Here is a 20043-nt window from a genome sequence, read left to right as displayed (position 1 = left end):
GCTAAATGACGTAAATGTAAATGTAAATGTCCTTACTCAGTCAAGGCCTGGTCCTTACTCAGTCAAGGCCCGGTCCTTACCCAGTCAAGGCCTGGTCCTTACTCAGTCAAGGCCTGGTCCTTAGTCAGTCAAGGCCTGGTCCTTACTCAGTCAAGGCCTGGTCCTTAGTCAGTCAAGGCCTGGTCCTTACTCAGTCAAGGCCTGGTCCTCACTCAGTCAAGGCCTGGTCCTCACTCACACACATCCTTATAATTATTATCATCAACTCAAAGCACTATGTCTCTGTCGAAATGGCACCCTATTCCCTATATAGTGCGCTAGTTTTGACCACAGTCCATAGGGGTAGGGCTGTTATAGTGACCGTATTACCGCAACACCAGCGGTCAAGAGTCATGTGACCGTTTAGTCACGGTAACTAGCCTTCTCCGAGCTCTGATGCTGCTGATGGTCATTGGTAGCCTACCAAACATGACATTTTTAACAACGCTTTTTTTAGGATAAAAACTAGTTCATTGCATCTGCCACGGAGCCCGGTTTCATCATATTACCACATGGCCCAGCTGCTTGCCGTAGTTTTGAAGTAGTCGCGAAAAAACAGGCCTTATTTTTAGGTCGTTTTTCACCCTGCCAGCTGCTATTAGTTCTATTGAGCTCCGTGGCACCAACTGGCCTTCAGAACGTTCTATTCCCAGCCCATTGTTCTACATCACAGTGCCTGCTTCGCTATTGCTGGCAATGAGACCTGCCCACATCAACCTCGTAGGTTTACCTCAGGTAACTTATTCTTAACAAGGTTACGGCTACTTGGTGAGCAATCTCACTGTTCGCCTGGGTACACGTTGTGGTGAGCCATAGTGCTAGCGATGGCTGGCGCATAGCCATCAAATGTTAAACATTTTCTGGTCATGGTTAACAATATTTTTTTTTTCCCTGAAAAAGGTGTAAAAGTTAGTAACTGCCTGGTACTCAGTGATCTATTGTCCCTCTAATCACTCTGACATCAATGCAAATGCAATCTAAAATCAAATCAAACACTTCATGAGAGCCCATCAGCTCATGTTGCGCAACACTTCTATAGGCTATGCAATGGAGTGAGAAAACAGAGTATGATGGCCTCTATTAAAAAGAGGAGGATCCCATCAGCTTTCTATAGGCTAGGCCTACTATATTTATTTCTCAACTATCCTAATACTAAGCACATTTCTTCGCTTTGCAACATCAGCATAGCCTACCTGGCTGTCATGAAACGGAGCCGCGGGAAAAGCGTCCTCCATTCGCTATTTAAAATGACATAGATTATGTTTTTGTTTTTTTCTGCCCCTGTTCTGACAGGTGCATGACAATGGTCCATTCTAAATTAAAACTAATTTCACACATACAGTGCATTCGGAAAAGTATTCAGACCCCTTGACTTTTTCCACATTTTGTTACGTTACAGCCTTATTCTAAAATTGATTAAATTGTCCCCCCCCCCCCCACCCTCATCAATTTACACACAATATCCCATAATGACAAAGCAAAAACAGGTTTTTAGAAATGTTTGCAAATGTATAAAAAAACTGAAATATCACATTGACTTAAGTATTCAGACCCTTTACTCTGTACTTTGTTGAAGCACCTTTGTTCTAAAGCTTTTGACAGGTAGTGTATATGTAAAGATGAAATGAATAATAGTCTGATGGGTGACGATATCATCACTGATGCCCAGCATGTCCAGTAAGGCAAGAAACAGCACAGGCCTTTTTTCCCTCGACTTTTTCAAATCACACATCATGTAGCCTAGCCCATAGGCCTATATGTTTAGATATGTTTTTCATTTGTATATGTATATTTTTTTTTACCCCCTTTTTCTCCCCAATTTCGATCTTGTCTCATCGCTGTGACTCCCCAAAGGGTGTGTCCTCCGAAACACGACCCGCCAAACCACGCTTCTTAACACCCGCCCGCTTAACCCGGAAGCCAGCTGCACCAATGTGTCAGAGGAAACACTGTTCAACTGATGACTGAGGTCAGCCTGCAGGCGCCCGGCCCGCCACAAGGACTCTCTAGAGCACGATGAGCCAAGTAAAGCCCCCACGGCCAAACCCTCCCCTAACCCGGACAACGCTGGGCCAATTGTGCTCCACCCTATGGGACTCCAGGTCACAGCTGGTTGTGACACAGCCTGGGATCGAACCCGGGTCTGTAGTGAATCGCCACTTGATAAGGCCCCTTTGATAAGGTTTGTATCACAACTAAAGCGTCCAAATAACTCCAAAAGTAGCCTAGAGGCTTTAGGACTCCTGGAACAGGGTTAGAGAACACATAGCCCACAGAGCCTAGTGAAAACCTGTTCTTATTAACATAGTCAGTGCGCAATCACGTGTGAAAACAGAGTTTTGACTGGCCTCTATTTAAAAGAGGATCCCAGCTTTCTCCTGCTGCTATATTTTTTGCTCAATTCTTAAACTTAAGCACATGAATCCGCTCTACAACTGGTGTAGCCTAACTGGCATTCATAGGCGGTGCGTGAGTTTCAAGTTTGGGGACGCTAGCTAATTTTCACCATAAAATGCACCTTTATAATAAAGCATTACATGTATAATCTCATTTGCGGACTTATGTAAAATAGCCTACTATTCGTAATGTGATGAGTTGATTGGATAGTCATAATTTAGGCTAATATAAAGCAATCACTGTTCGCAAAAAAAAAGACAGTTCAACGCATGGCCGAGCACGTATAGCATAGAGTAGGCCTAGGCTATATCAGATACGTTTCTTCTTTCTTTGCATGGGAGAAATGTGGCCTTTTATAAACACATTTCATACCATTCTACTACACTTTATATGACTGGAGACATTAGCAGACTCTTTTTTAATAGGACAAATTATAGGGTAGCCTTACTCTGCTGACACTGACAAACAGATCAATAAAAACGATGTTATCCATATAATAGACCTATGAGAAGAGGAGACACTAATATAATATAATGTTGTCCATATAATAGACCTGTCAAAAAACAAACTTTTAAGTAGCACTGACCAAACAATGATAAACAGTGAATATGCGCAGTGCGCACTCGTCGGGGATATTGCCGATGCTCTCCGGTGGTGCCAATAAGATAGGCTATTCTGTTGTTCACTCAATTCAGTTGAGAATGTTCATAACTAAAAGACAGATTGGTATTTTCATTGTCTTCTTTACAGCAATAACCATTTGCTTTCCAAACTATGTTTTCCTGCGATTGTATTTTGAAATATTGCGATATGCATGGCTTGGCCTCTCTACTTTTCACAGACAGTCGCAATAATTTGCCCAAATTAAGCGCGTTACCGTTCCTTCCGACTGTAGGCAATCCGATTTAAAACAATCCACAATTTATGTTTTTAAAAGAAGCTACTGATCCTCTGTGGCCAAGCCATGCTTTAGTAACCTATTATGAATGATTTTATTTATTTCTGTACAGACAGTAGTAGGCTAATTAGGCAATATAACTTTGTCAATTTAATTAAGTTTAGTTCAGGAAAAGCTTCCCCAACCTTATGGACGCGCTGCCTATGCTGGCATATTAAAAACATAACGGCACCTAAACTCCATTTGCAATTGAGTGCAGGCTACGGAGGATGTTTTTTTTTTTAATAGGCCATTCTAAATACATTTTAGTCATTTAGCAGAGGGTTAAGTGCCTTGCTCAAGGGCACAACTACAGATTTTTCACCTAGTCGGCTCGGGGATTAGAACCAGCGACCTTTCGGTTACTGGCACAACGCTCCTAACCACTAAGCTACCTATAAGCGATATGTAAAGACCAGGTTAAATTAAGAATATTTTGATGGGGTGAGAATATTATCAAACGCTTATCAAATTGTGAGTGAGACAACTCAGAGTATGCTATTCTGTTCTTCTGAAATAGGCTACATTTTCTTCATATCATGTATAATTTTTTTTTTGGACCTGTCTAAAATAGATTTATTGTGACGGTGTAGGCTATATTAAATGGATTAATAAGATTTTTAGCCGGTCTGCATCAGTTGCTTGTAGGCTATGTGTGGAAGCCCGAAGATGCTAAACGTGTTTATGTTCATTAAGGGTCAATTACCCTGAGACTGCAATTATTTGCATTACAATCACTGGCTGATAAAATGTCATGACCGCCACAACCCAACATAGGGCTCTGGTCTAAAGTAGTGCACTATATACTGTACGGAATAGGGTACCATTCAGGACACAGGCTTACTGTAGTGTTTTGAGTTGATGATAATAATTCTAAGGATTTTCAGATACAGATTGACAGTAACAGTGATAGCAACAGTGACAGTGATAGTGACAGTGATAGTGACAGTAACAGTGATATTAACAGTGATAGTGACAGTAACAGTGACAGTGATAGTGACAGTAACAGTAACAGTGACAGTGATAGTGACAGTGATAGTGACAGTAACAGTGACATTAACAGTGATAGTGACAGTAACAGTGACAGTGATAGTGACAGTAACAGTAACAGTGACAGTGATAGTGACAGTGATAGTGACAGTAACAGTGACATTAACAGTGATAGTGTCGGTGACAGTGATATTGACGTGACAGTGACAGTGATAGTGACAGTAACAGTGACAGTGATAGTAACAGTGACAGTGAAAGTGATAGTAACAGTGACAGTGATAGTGACAGTGATAGTGACAGTGACAGTAACAGTGACAGTGATAGTGTCGGTGACAGTGATAGTAACAGTGATAGTGACAGTGATAGTAACAGTGAAAGTAACAGTGACAGTGACAGTGACAGTAACAGTGACAGTAACAGTGATAGTGTCGGAGACAGTGATAGTGACAGTGACAGTGACAGTGACAGTGTCGGAGACAGTGATAGTAACAGTGACAGTGACAGTGACAGTGATAGTAACAGTGACAGTGATAGTAACAGTGATAGTGACAGTGACAGTAACCGTGATAGTAACCGTGATAGTAACAGTGATAGTAACAGTGATAGTAACAGTGATAAATAGTGATAGTGTCGGTGACAGTACTTCTAAATAAGTAAACAACATTCCTTGTTTATCTAGTGGTCTGAATTCATTCTACCAGGGGTTTTTCACTTGGTGAGTAGAGTGGTGAACTCTGTATAAACCTAACCATGGTGTAACGGCTAAGGTGCTTCAATATTATTATCATTATACTATGGATCCCTACTGTATCTCTCCATACTGTGGCTGAACTAGAAGGTCTTATTAAAAACCAGACAGGTGTATAAAAACCTTGTTTCATACACAAAGCAACATCAACACACTCTAGGAAAAAGAATCAAGGTTTGTTGTTATAGAAAAACATGATGGCTTTGTGACTAGAATGCCTCTGACTACTCTGTAGAAAAGCGCATCTTGTGGCCCAAACATGGGGTGTGCATCCGGAATGGCACCCTGTTCCCTATGTAGTACACTACTTTTGACTATGGCCCATAGGGAGGGGAGAGGAAGGAGGACAGGAGGGGAGAGTTAGGAGGACAAGAGGGGAGAGGAAGGAGGACAGGAGGGGAGAGTTAGGAGGACATGAGGGGAGAGGAAGGATGACAGGAGGGGAGAGGAAGGAGGACAGGAGGGGAGAGTTAGGAGGACAGGAGGGGAGAGGAAGGAGGACAGGAGGGGAGAGTTAGGAGGACAGGAGGGGAGAGGAAGGAGGACAGGAGGGGAGAGGAAGGAGGACAGGAGGGGAGAGGAAGGATGACAGGAGGGGAGAGGAAGGAGGACAGGAGGGGAGAGTTAGGAGGACAGGAGGGGAGAGGAAGGAGGACAGGAGAGTTAGGAGGACAGGAGGGGAGAGGAAGGAGGACAGGAGGGGAGAGGAAGGAGGACAGGAGGGGAGAGTTAGGAGGACAGGAGGAGAGAGGAAGGACAGGAGGGGAGAGTTAGGAGGACAGGAGGAGAGAGGAAGGAGGACAGGAGGGGAGAGTTAGGAGGACAGGAGGAGAGAGGAAGGAGGACAGGAGGGGAGAGTTAGGAGGACAGGAGGGGAGAGGAAGGAGGACAGGAGGGGAGAGTTAGGAGGACAGGAGGGGAGAGGAAGGAGGACAGGAGGGGAGAGGAAGGACAGGAGGGGAGAGTTAGGAGGACGGGAGGGGAGAGGAAGGAGGACAGGAGGGGAGAGTTAGGAGGACAGGAGGGGAGAGGAAGGAGGACAGGAGGGGAGAGGAAGGAGGACAGGAGGGGAGAGGAAGGAGGACAGGAGGGGAGAGGAAGGAGGACAGGAGGGGAGAGGAAGGAGGACAGGAGGGGAGAGGAAGGAGGACAGGAGGGGAGAGTTAGGAGGACAGGAGGAGAGAGGAAGGACAGGAGGGGAGAGTTAGGAGGACAGGAGGAGAGAGGAAGGAGGACAGGAGGGGAGAGTTAGGAGGACAGGAGGAGAGAGGAAGGAGGACAGGAGGGGAGAGTTAGGAGGACAGGAGGGGAGAGGAAGGACAGGAGGGGAGAGGAAGGACAGGAGGGGAGAGTTAGGAGGACGGGAGGGGAGAGGAAGGAGGACAGGAGGGGAGAGTTAGGAGGACAGGAGGGGAGAGGAAGGAGGACAGGAGGGGAGAGGAAGGACAGGAGGGGAGAGGAAGGACAGGAGGGGAGAGTTAGGAGGACAGGAGGGGAGAGGAAGGAGGACAGAAGGGGAGAGTTAGGAGGACAGGAGGGGAGAGGAAGGAGGACAGGAGGGGAGAGGAAGGACAGGAGGGGAGAGTTAGGAGGACGGGAGGGGAGAGGAAGGAGGACAGGAGGGGAGAGTTAGGAGGACAGGAGGGGAGAGGAAGGAGGACAGGAGGGGAGAGGAAGGACAGGAGGGGAGAGTTAGGAGGACAGGAGGGAAGAGGAAGGAGGACAGGTGAGGATAGTTAGGAAGACAGGAGGGGAGAGGAAGAAAGAAAAAAATAAGAAATGCTCCAATCCATGCTAAGGATCTATGGCTTTTATGGATGCTGCATTTGTATACAAATACTATATATACTACCTGTCAAAAGTTTTAGAACACCTACTCATTCAAGGGTTTTTCTTTATTTTTACTATTTTCTACATTGTAGAATCAGATGACCTGGCCTCCACAATCCCACGACCTCAAACAAATTGAGATGGTTTGCAGCCAACAAGTGCTCAGCATACAGTGGGGAAAAAAAGTATTTAGTCAGCCACCAATTGTGCAAGTTCTCCCACTTAAAAAGATGAGAGAGGCCTGTAATTTTCATCATAGGTACACGTCAACTATGACAGACAAATTGAGATTTTTTTTCTCCAGAAAATCACATTGTAGGATTTTTAATGAATTTATTTGCAAATTATGGTGGAAAATAAGTATTTGGTCACCTACAAACAAGCAAGATTTCTGGCTCTCACAGACCTGTAACTTCTTCTTTAAGAGGCTCCTCTGTCCTCCACTCGTTACCTGTGTTAATGGCACCTGTGTGAACTTGTTATCAGTATAAAAGACACCTGTCCACAACCTCAAACAGTCACACTCCAAACTCCACTATGGCCAAGACCAAAGAGCTGTCAAAGGACACCAGAAACAAAATTGTAGACCTGCACCAGGCTGGGAAGACTGAATCTGCAATGTGTAAGCAGCTTGGTTTGAAGAAATCAACTGTGGGAGCAATTTTTTGGAAATGGAAGACATACTGATAATCTCCCTCGATCTGGGGCTCCACGCAAGATCTCACCCTGTGGGGTCAAAATGATCACAAGAACGGTGAGCAAAAATCCCAGAACCACACGGGGGGACCTAGTGAATGACCTGCAGAGAGCTGGGACCAAAGTGACAAAGCCTACCATCAGTAACACACTACGCCGCCAGGGACTCAAATCCTGCAGTGCAAGACGTGTCCCCCTGCTTAAGCCAGTACATGTCCAGGCCCGTCTGAAGTTTGCTAGAGTGCATTTGGATGATCCAGAAGAGGATTGGGAGAATGTCATACGGTCAGATGAAACCAAAATAGAACTTTTTGGTAGAAACTCAACTCGTCGTGTTTGGAGGACAAAGAATGCTGAGTTGCATCCAAAGAACACCATACCTACTGTGAAGCATGGGGGTGGAAACATCATGCTTTGGGGCTGTTTTTCTGCAAAGGGACCAGGACGACTGATTCGTGTAAAGGAAAGAATGAATGGGGCCATGTATCGTGAGATTTTGAGTGAAAACCTCCTTCCATCAGCAAGGGCATTGAAGATGAAACGTGGCTGGGTCTTTCAGCATGACAATGATCCCAAACACACCGCCCGGGCAATGAAGGAGTGGCTTCGTAAGAAGCATTTCAAGGTCCTGGAGTGGCCTAGCCAGTCTCCAGATCTCAACCCCATAGAAAATCTTTGGAGGGAGTTGAAAATCCGTGTTGCCCAGTGACAGCCCCAAAACATCACTGCTCTAGAGGAGATCTGCATGGAGGAATGGGCCAAAATACCAGCAACATTGTGTGAAAACCTTGTGAAGACTTACAGAAAACGTTTGACCTGTGTCATTGCCAACAAAGGGTATATAACAAAGTATTGAGAAACTTTTGTTATTGACCAAATACTTATTTTCCACCATATTTTGCAAATAAATTCATTAAAAATCCTACAATGTGATTTTCTGGAAAGAGAATTCTCATTTTGTCTGTCATAGTTGACGTGTACCTATGATGAAAATTACAGGCCTCTCTCATCTTTTTAAGTGGGAGAACTTGCACAATTGGTGGCTGACTAAATACTTTTTCCCCCACTGTATGTGGGAACTCCTTCAAGACTGTTGGAAAAGCATTCCAGGTGAAGCTGGTTAAGAGAATGCCAAGACTGTGCAAAGCTGTCATCATTGCAAAGGGGGGCCATTTGAAGAATTTCAAATATATAATATATTTTGATTTGTTTAACACTTTTTTGGTTACTACATCATGATTCCATATGTGCTATTTCATAGTTTTGATGTCTTCACTATTATTCTACAATGTAGAAAATAGTAAAAATAAAGAAAAACCCTTGAATGAGTAGGTGTTCTAAAACTTTTGACCGGTAGTGTATATATATATAATATATATACATACACTGAATATACAAAACTGCTCTTTCCATGGTCCTCTGTAGCTCAGCTGGTAGAGCACGGCGCTTGTAACGCCAGGGTAGTGGGTTTGATCCCCGGGACCACCCATACACAAAAAAAATAAAAAATGTATGCGCGCATGACTGTAAGTCGCTTTGGATAAAAGCATCTGCTAAATGGCATATTATTATTATATTACAAAGACTGATCCGGTGAATCCAGGTGAAAGCTTTGATCCCTTATTGATGTCACTTGTTAAATCCACTTCAATCAGTGTAGATGAAGGGGCGGAGACAGGTTAAAGAAGGATGTTTAAGCATTGAGACAACTGAGACATGGATTGTGTATGTGTGCCATTCAGATGGTAAATGGGCAAGAAAGAAGATTTAAGTGCCTTTGAATGGGGTACGGTAGCAGGTGGCGTGTAGTGGTTATAGCCCCGTGTAGCTCAGTTGGTAGAGCATGGCGATTGCAACGCCAGGGTTGTGGGTTCGTTTCCCACGGGGGACCAGTATGAAAAAATTAATAATTGTATGCAAAAAAACTGTAAGTCGCTCTGGATAAGAGCGTCTGCTAAATGACCAAAATGTAAAAATGTGCCAGGTGCACCGGTTTTTGTCAAGAACTGCAACGCTCAATAGTTTCCCGTGTGTATCAAGAATGGTCCACCACCCAAATGACATCCAGCCAACTTGAAACAACTCTGAGAAGCATTGGAGTCAACATGGGCCAGCATCCCTGTGGAACGCTTTCGACACCTTGTAGAGTCCAATGCCCTGACAAATTGAGGCTGTTCTGAGGGCAAAAGGGGGGTGCAACTCAATTTTAGGAAGGTGTCCTTAATGTTTTGCACATTCAGCGTATATTATTATTACTATACAATCAACGTCTCTATAAATACATGTTGAAAATATCATCTGCACTCATATTGAGCAAATATATACTTTCTTTATCTACAGACTGTGTGTGTGTGTGTGTGTGTGTGTGTGCGCGTGCGTGCGTGTGTGTTTGTGGGTGTGCACACACGCACGCACGCACGCACGCACGCACGCACACACACACACACACACACACACACACACACACACACACACACACACACACACACACACACACACACACACACACACACACACACACACACACACACACACACACAGTCTGTAGATAAAGAAAGTATATATTTGAATACCTTCAAATTACCGAGGCTGTTCTCAGGGATCTGTCTGTCTGTGACATGCTGGCATCATCACCTGAGCACTAACACACTGCCACTCCATAGTCAGGCTGGGTCCCAACTGACCCACTCCATAGTCAGGCTGGGTCCCAACTGACCCACTCCATAGTCAGGCTGCGTCCCAACTGACTCCTATTCCCTGTGTAGTGCCTTACTTTTGACCAGGGTCCGAAGTTGTGTTCGCTGGTTTGCTAACTTCAGTCGGATTGTGGTAGAGATTGTTCTAGGTGGTAGCAAATGATATGCTAACTGGAATCACAGTGGAGAATATGATGCCTATATCAGTTGGCAACAATACCAGTCAGTCTTAAACTATTGAGAATTAAGTATTTCCACATCGTTTTTACTATTATTGTTGTTGATGGATTGTTCTGCAGTATGTAAGTGTTGTTCTGTTGGTGCATAGCTAGGCCAGACCCCATAATACTTGTAAACTAAGGTCTGGTTACTCTGCCAGGCAAACTGGACCTCAGTAGATTCTCAGTACAACCCTCATTACACTACGTCACATGGTTAACCCAATGGCATGCTGTCAGTGTGTGTACAGGTAGGTCAGATAGCAGAACAGAGTTAGAGACACTAGGAGCTTTAGTTGACCTTAAGCGTTCTTTGTAACCTGATGTTAAAGTCAACTGGGAGGAGAATGACTTCCTTCGTCCCCTAGTTCCTTTAACCAGCAGGTTGACCTTTATTGTGATGAGTCTTGTCCTGGAGGCAGAACTGGGGCGATTTCCCCTTAGATAGGCCAGCAGCAAAGTCAAAATTGGCTATTTTTCAAAGATGAATGAAGCTGCCTCCAGAACAAAGTTAACGATGACAAAAACGAACCTGCTCTGAACCAATGCATTTAGAGAGAGAGAGAAAGAGAGACAGAGAAAACCTACTCAGTTGTACAACTGAATGCATTCAACTGAAATCTCTGTCTTCTGCATTTAACCCAACCCCTCTGAATCAGGACGGGGGGGGGGGGGCTACCTTAATTGACGTCCACGTCATTGGCGCATGGGGACAGAACGGCAGATTTTTCCACCTTGCCGGCTCGGGGATTTAAACCAGAGACCTTTCGGTTACTTGCCCAATGCTCTTAACCGCTAGGCTACCTGTCGACGTAGAGTTCCCTCCTCTACTCTGATATCCAGGTAGTTCCCTCCTCTACTCTGATATCCAGGTAGTTCCCTCCTCTACTCTGATATCCAGGTAGTTCCCTCCTCTACTCTGATATCCAGGTAGTTCCCTCCACTACTCTGATATCCAGGTAGTTCCCTCCACTACTCTGATATCCAGGTAGTTCCCTCCTCTACTCTGATATCCAGGTAGTTCCCTCCTCTACTCTGATATCCAGGTAGTTCCCTCCTCTACTCTGATATCCAGGTAGTTCCCTCCTCTACTCTGATATCCAGGTAGTTCCCTCCTCTACTCTGATATCCAGGTAGTTCCCTCCTCTACTCTGATATCCAGGTAGTTCCCTCCTCTACTCTGATATCCAGGTAGTTCCCTCCTCTACTCTGATATCCAGGTAGTTCCCTACTCTACTCTGATATCCAGGTAGTTCCCTCCTCTACTCTGATATCCAGGTAGTTCCCTCCTCTACTCTGATATCCAGGTAGTTCCCTCCTCTACTCTGAGATCAAGGTAGTTCCCTCCACTACTCTGATATCCAGGTAGTTCCCTCCACTACTCTGATATCCAGGTAGTTCCCTCCTCTACTCTGATATCCAGGTAGTTCCCTCCTCTACTCTGATATCCAGGTAGTTCCCTCCTCTACTCTGATATCCAGGTAGTTCCCTCCTCTACTCTGATATCCAGGTAGTTCCCTCCTCTACTCTGATATCCAGGTAGTTCCCTCCTCTACTCTGAGATCAAGGTAGTTCCCTCCACTACTCTGATATCCAGGTAGTTCCCTCCACTACTCTGATATCCAGGTAGTTCCCTCCTCTACTCTGATATCCAGGTAGTTCCCTCCTCTACTCTGATATCCAGGTAGTTCCCTCCACTACTCTTATATCCAGGTAGTTCTCTCCTCTACTCTGATATCCAGGTAGTTCCCTCCTCTACTCTGATATCCAGGTAGTTCCCTCCTCTACTCTGATATCCAGGTAGTTCCCTCCACTACTCTGATATCCAGGTAGTTCCCTCCACTACTCTGATATCCAGGTAGTTCCCTCCTCTACTCTGATATCCAGGTAGTTCCCTCCTCTACTCTGATATCCAGTTAGTTCCCTCCTCTACTCTGATATCCAGGTAGTTCCCTCCTCTACTCTGATATCCAGGTAGTTCCCTCCTCTACTCTAATATCCAGGTAGTTCCTTCCACTACTCTGATATCCAGGTAGTTCCCTCCTCTACTCTGATATCCAGGTAGTTCCCTCCTCTACTCTGAGATCCAGGTAGTTCCCTCCACTACTCTGATATCCAGGTAGTTCCCTCCACTACTCTGATATCCAGGTAGTTCCCTCCTCTACTCTGATATCCAGGTAGTTCCCTCCTCTACTCTGATATCCAGGTAGTTCCCTCCACTACTCTGATATCCAGGTAGTTCCCTCCTCTACTCTGATATCCAGGTAGTTCCCTCCTCTACTCTGATATCCAGGTAGTTCCCTCCACTACTCTGATATCCAGGTAGTTCCCTCCTCTACTCTGATATCCAGGTAGTTCCCTCCTCTACTCTGATATCCAGGTAGTTCCCTCCTCTACTCTGATATCCAGGTAGTTCCATCCTCTACTCTGATATCCAGGTAGTTCCCTCCTCTACTCTGATATCAAGGTAGTTCCCTCCTCTACTCTGATATCCAGGTAGTTCCCTCCTCTACTCTGATATCCAGGTAGTTCCCTCCTCTACTCTGATATCCAGGTAGTTCCCTCCTCTACTCTGATATCCAGGTAGTTCCCTCCTCTACTCTGATATCCAGGTAGTTCCCTCCTCTACTCTGATATCCAGGTAGTTCCCTCCTCTACTCTGATATCCAGGTAGTTCCCTCCTCTACTCTGATATCCAGGTAGTTCCCTCCACTACACTGATATCCAGGTAGTTCCCTCCTCTACTCTGATATCCAGGTAGTTCCCTCCTCTACTCTGATATCCAGGTAGTTCCCTCCTCTACTCTGATATCAAGGTAGTTCCCTCCTCTACTCTGATATCCAGGTAGTTCCCTCCTCTACTCTGATATCCAGGCAGTTCCCTCCTCTACTCTGATATCCAGGTAGTTCCCTCCTCTACTCTGACATCCAGGTAGTTCCCTCCTCTACTCTGATATCCAGGTAGTTCCCTCCTCTACTCTGATATCCAGGTAGTTCCCTCCTCTACTCTGATATCCAGGTAGTTCCCTCCTCTACTCTGATATCCAGGTAGTTCCCTCCTCTACTCTGAGATCCAGGTAGTTCCCTCCACTACTCTGATATCCAGGTAGTTCCCTCCACTACTCTGATATCCAGGTAGTTCCCTCCTCTACTCTGATATCCAGGTAGTTCCCTCCTCTACTCTGATATCCAGGTAGTTCCCTCCTCTACTCTGATATCCAGGTAGTTCCCTCCACTACTCTGATATCCAGGTAGTTCCCTCCTCTACTCTGATATCCAGGTAGTTCCCTCCTCTACTCTGATATCCAGGTAGTTCCCTCCACTACTCTGATATCCAGGTAGTTCCCTCCTCTACTCTGATATCCAGGTAGCTCCCTCCTCTACTCTGATATCCAGGTAGTTCCATCCTCTACTCTGATATCCAGGTAGTTCCCTCCTCTACTCTGATATCCAGGTAGTTCCCTCCTCTACTCTGATATCCAGGTAGTTCCCTCCTCTACTATGATATCCAGGTAGTTCCCTCCTCTACTCTGATATCCAGGTAGTTCCCTCCTCTACTCTGATATCCAGGTAGTTCCCTCCTCTACTCTGATATCCAGGTAGTTCCCTCCACTACACTGATATCCAGGTAGTTCCCTCCTCTACTCTTATATCCAGGTAGTTCCCTCCTCTATTCTGATATCCAGGTAGTTCCCTCCACTACTCTGATATCCAGGTAGTTCCCTCCTCTACTCTGATATCCAGGTAGTTCCCTCCTCTACTCTGATATCCAGGTAGTTCCCTCCACTACTCTGATATCCAGCTAGTTCCCTCCTCTACTCTAATATCCAGGTAGTTCCCTCCTCTACTCTGATATCCAGGTAGTTCCCTCCTCTACTCTGATATCCAGGTAGTTCCCTCCACTACTCTGATATCCAGGTAGTTCCCTCCACTACTCTGATATCCAGGTAGTTCCCTCCTCTACTCTGATATCCAGGTAGTTCCATCCACTACTCTGATATCCAGGTAGTTCCCTCCTCTACTCTGATATCCAGGTAGTTCCCTCCTCTACTCTGATATCCAGGTAGTTCCCTCCTCTACTCTGATATCCAGGTAGTTCCCTCCTCTATTCTGATATCCAGGTAGTTCCCTCCACTACTCTGATATCCAGGTAGTTCCCTCCTCTACTCTGATATCCAGGTAGTTCCCTCCTCTACTCTGATATCCAGGTAGTTCCCTCCTCTACTCTGAGATCCTGGTAGTTCCCTCCTCTACTCTGATATCCAGGTAGTTCCCTCCTCTACTCTGAGATCCAGGTAGTTCCCTCCACTACTCTGATATCCAGGAAGTTCCCTCCACTACTCTGATATCCAGGTAGTTCCCTCCTCTACTCTGATATCCAGGTAGTTCCCTCCTCTACTCTGATATCCAGGTAGTTCCCTCCTCTATTCTGATATCCAGGTAGTTCCCTCCTCTACTCTGATATCCAGGTAGTTCCCTCCTCTACTCTGATATCCAGGTAGTTCCCTCCTCTACTCTGATATCCAGGTAGTTCCCTCCTCTACTCTGATATCCAGGTAGTTCACTCCTCTACTCTGATATCCAGGTAGTTCCCTCCTCTACTCTGATATCCAGGTAGTTCCCTCCTCTACTCTGATATCCAGGTAGTTCCCTCCTCTACTCTGATATCCAGGTAGTTCCCTCCTCTACTCTGATATCCAGGTAGTTCCCTCCTCTACTCTGATATCCAGGTAGTTCCCTCCTCTACTCTGATATCCAGGTAGTTCCCTCCTCTACTCTGATATCCACGTAGTTCCCTCCTCTACTCTGATATCCAGGTAGTTCCCTCCTCTACTCTGATATCCAGGTAGTTCCCTCCTCTACTCTGATATCCAGGTAGTTCCCTCCTCTACTCTGATATCCAGGTAGTTCCCTCCTCTACTTTGACATTGTTAGCATAAGGAGTTTATGTCCAATGCAAGCCTATCATTAGGTATGATAGCTGTTGAGTGGCTGATAGATAGTGTTTAGGAGTGGCTGATAGATGGTGTTTAGGAGTGGCTGATAGATGGTGTTTAGGAGTGGCTGATAGATTGTGTTTAGGAGTGGCTGATAGATGGTGTTTAGGAGTGGCTGATAGATGGTGTTTAGGAGTGGCTGATAGATGGTGTTTAGGAGTGGCTGATAGATGGTGTTTAGGAGTGGCTGATAGATGGTGTTTAGGAGTGGCTGATAGATGGTGTTTAGGAGTGGCTGATAGATGGTGTTTAGGAGTGGCTGATAGATAATGTTTAGGAGTGGCTGATAGATGGTGTTTAGGAGTGGCTGATAGATAATGTTTAGGAGTGGCTGATAGATGGTGTTTAGGAGTGGCTGATAGATAGTGTTTAGGAGTGGCTGATAGATAGTGTTTAGGAGTGGCTGATAGATGGTGTTTAGGAGTGGCTGATAGATGGTGTTTAGGAGTGGCTGATAGATAGTGTTTAGGAGTGGCTGATAGATGTTTGTAGACATATGAGCCAGTCTGAATGAAACACAAACACCCAAATTGACCCTTTCATCTTCAGATCCAGTTCTGTAACATGATCTACCAGTACTGTTGAGGATAGATAGTGAGGTTAAATGACTGTGCCTATTTCTTACAGACAATCTCTTTCTTCACGTGACATGCTTGTTTTGATGATGTCCTGTTGTTTATTCTCATTGTCGATTATTACAAAATAACAGTTAATAACCACCACACTACAATGTGTTGTGTACACATAAACTAGCAACTGACTGTCCAACCCAACCCCTGTGAGGTTTCCCCTAGCTAAAGATCCAGGATCAGCTTCCCCTCGCCCAATCCTGTCCTTAACCATTATTGGGGGAAATTAAAAACTGACCGAAGATCAGTGTCTAGGGTCAACTCAGACAGGCCAGAGATGAGACAGGATGCTTTGCTTTCCCAGCTCACAGAGGGGAGAGAGAGCGAGTGCATCGTCAGGGTCAAGGTTCGGACACAACCAGCTCACAGAGGGGAGAGGTTGTAGGTCAAAGGTCAGATAAAGAGAGTGATGTAACCCCAGCCAGGTCCCAGAGGTCAGAGTGCAGGGGGAGGTTCTGTTAGTAGCCATGAGGAGGAAGAGGATGAGGAAGAGGAGGAGGAGGGTTTAGGGAGGAGGAAGATCAGAGCCTTGATGAACCAACGAGCTCTTCCCTCCCGGCAGTCCCAGGAAAAATAGAGAGTTGTGGGTAGTGTAGTTAAAGTAATGAGGAGGTCACATGATGGTACAGCATTGGCAGCGCTTTTTCTTCTCTATACCTGCTGGGGAGGGGAGTTCCTTGGTGGTCGTGGCAGAGCTCTCGTCCTTCCCCTCCGACGACAGTTCGGTGGTGTCGCTGAGCGGCCGGGCGCCGGACACCAGGTCGGCGGCGTTGCCATCCATTATGGAGTAACCGTCGGTGACCGTTTTCTCCCGTAGCGACTTCTCATCGTCGTCATCGATCAGGACGATCTCTGCCTTGATGGTGCCGTCGAATCCCAGCAGCCTCTTGGTCTCATCCTGGTCATCTACATTATGGTAGCCCATGAAGATCATCGTGATCGGCTTCTCTGCCGTGGCCTGGGGAGCTTCCGTCACCTCCCCCTCGTAGGTCACCTCCCAGCTGGGTGGAGGCTGGGTGGTGATGGGGGCGCCTGGAGCCTGGGGCACCTTGTGGGCCGTTGTGGTAGGGCTATGGACGGCTGGGGGGGTGGTGTAGGTGGTTGGGAGCTCATCGGCGCGGTCAGCAGAGCTGGGGGAGGTTTTGGGGTCGCCAGCGCCATCGGGGGTGACGGTAACCTCAGTCTGGCTGGCGGGCCCCCCGACCCTCTGCATCAGCTCGTCCACCTGTTGGGAGCTCCAGGGGTGAACCCCGTTCTCCAGGGTGGTGCACCCCACCGAGCGGACCTCGTAGACAACATTCCGGCCGTCGTCGAAGACCTTGACCCCACGCTGGGGCACCTCGTCAGGGCTGATGGAAGACGCTGACAGGATCCTGGTGTCACCTGTCTTCCTGTCCTTCTCCACGTTGATCTCCATGGCGTACATCGCTACAGACAGACGGACAGAACACATTATCACATCGTTACCATTATAGTCCTACAATAGGCACATCACCATGGCTACAGACAGACAGACGGACAAGGGGAGACGCACAGCATACAGCATGTTACCACTAAACTATGACCATAGACACAGCATACAGCATGTTACCACTAAACTATGACCATAGACACAGCATACAGCATGTTACCACTAAACTATGACCATAGACACAGCATACAGCATGTTACCACTAAACTATGACCATAGACACAGCATACAGCATGTTACCACTAAACTATGACCATAGACACAGCATACAGCATGTTACCACTAAACTATGACCATAGACACAGCATACAGCATGTTACCACTAAACTATGACCATAGACACAGCATACAGCATGTTACCACTAAACTATGACCATAGACACAGCATACAGCATGTTACCACTAAACTATGACCATAGAAACAGCATTCAGCATATTTCCACTAAAATATGATTATAGACACAGAATACAAAATGTTTCCACTAAAATATTATTATAGACATAGAATACAGCATGTTACCACTAAAATATTATTATAGACACAGAATACAGCATGTTACCACTAAAATATTATTATAGACACAGAATACAGCATGTTACCACTAAAATATGATTATAGACACAGAATACAGCATGTTACCACTAAACTATGACCATAGAAACAGCATTCAGCATATTTCCACTAAAATATGATTATAGACACAGAATACAGAATGTTTCCACTAAAATATTATTATAGACATAGAATACAGCATGTTACCACTAAAATATTATTATAGACACAGAATACAGCATGTTACCACTAAAATATTATTATAGACACAGAATACAGCATGTTACCACTAAAATATGATTATAGACACAGAATACAGCATGTTACCACTAAAATATGATTATAGACACAGAATACAGCATGTTACCACTAAAAAATTATTATAGACACAGAATACAGCATGTTACCACTAAAATATGATTATAGACACAGAATACTCCATCAACACACTGGTCCTGACACGTCTTTTCTCCATCAACACACTGGTCCTGACACGTCTTTTCTCCATCAACACACTGGTCCTGACACGTCTTTTCTCCATCAACACACTGGTCCTGACACGTCTTCCTCCATCAACACACTGGTCCTGACACGTCTTTTCTCCATCAACACACTGGTCCTGACACGTCTTTCTCCATCAACACACTGGTCCTGACACGTCTTTCTCCATCAACACACTGGTCCTGACACGTCTTACTCCATCAACACACTGGTCCTGACACGTCTTTCTCCATCAACACACTGGTCCTGACACGTCTTACTCCATCAACACACTGGTCCTGACACGTCTTCCTCCATCAACACACTGGTCCTGACACGTCTTTCTCCATCAACACACTGGTCCTGACACGTCTTTCTAACATCAACACACTGGTCCTGACACGTCTTTCTCCATCAACACACTGGTCCTGACACGTCTTTCTCCATCAACACACTGGTCCTGACACGTCTTTCTCCATCAACACACTGGTCCTGTCACGTCTTTCTCCATCAACACACTGGTCCTGTCACGTCTTTCTCCATCAACACACTGGTCCTGACACGTCTTTCTCCATCAACACACTGGTCCTGACACGTCTTTCTAACATCAACACACTGGTCCTGACACGTCTTTTCTCCATCAACACACTGGTCCTGACACGTCTTTTCTCCATCAACACACTGGTCCTGACACGTCTTTCTCCATCAACACACTGGTCCTGACACGTCTTTCTCCATCAACACACTGGTCCTGACACGTCTTTCTCAACTAGGGAGTGTGTTGTTACTGGAGCGCTGCTGGCCTTTTAAGGCTGCACTGCATCGTGTGTGTGTCGTGTGTGTGTGTGTTTGTCGTGTGTGTGTGTGTGTGTGCCGTGTGTGTTTGTCGTGTGTGTGTGTGTTTGTCGTGTGTGTGTGCCGTGTGTGTTTGTCGTGTGTGTGTGTGTGTGTGTGTGCCGTGTGTGTTTGTCGTGTGTGTGTGTTTGTCGTGTGTGTTTGTCGTGTGTGTGTGTGTGCCGTGTGTGTTTGTCGTGTGTGTTTGTCGTGTGTGTGTGTGTTTGTCGTGTGTGTTTGTCTTGTGTGTGTGTGTGCCGTGTGTGTTTGTCGTGTGTGTGTGTCGTGTGTGTGGTTGGTTGTATAGCAGCTCTAGCTGTCTCTGGATTGGGGCCACTATCCCTACGTCCCTCCATCTGGAATCCCCATTAGCTACCACCCCTGGTCCTGTCCTGTCCTGTCCTGGCGCCGGCCTGTCCTTCCTGTCCTGTTTGTCCTGGCCTGCTCTTCTCTGTTGCTCCGGTCCAACCAAGCCTCAACCCCCCCCAGCACCTACCAGGTTTCCTTGGTTGCTCCCCAGAGGCAGGTG

At 46.0% G+C, this 20043-nt stretch overlaps 1 protein-coding gene across 1 annotated transcript in view; it reads right to left on the bottom strand.

Moving 5' to 3' along the window:
* LOC311114666 (paralemmin-1-like) overlaps window positions 1–20037 on the bottom strand; it is a gene marked incomplete at its 3' end in the record, with an annotated part of 33693 nt that extends 13656 nt beyond the window's left edge. Inside the window, exons 1-2 of the mRNA XM_084189906.1 lie at window positions 20011–20037; window positions 16834–17604 (exon numbers count right to left, since the gene is read on the bottom strand). Of these exons, the coding sequence (XP_084046032.1) occupies window positions 16834–17602 (769 nt within the window). The remainder of the gene's footprint in view (window positions 1–16833; window positions 17605–20010) is intronic.
* Between the last annotated feature and the right edge of the window lie 6 nt (window positions 20038–20043).

The sequence above is a fragment of the Coregonus lavaretus genome (genome assembly GCF_964263955.1).
Source record: "Coregonus lavaretus genome assembly, contig: HAP1_SCAFFOLD_2135, whole genome shotgun sequence".
Classification (NCBI taxonomy): domain Eukaryota; kingdom Metazoa; phylum Chordata; class Actinopteri; order Salmoniformes; family Salmonidae; genus Coregonus; species Coregonus lavaretus.
Note: the sequence above shows the minus strand (reverse complement) of the source record. Positions and strands in the feature narration are given on the sequence as shown.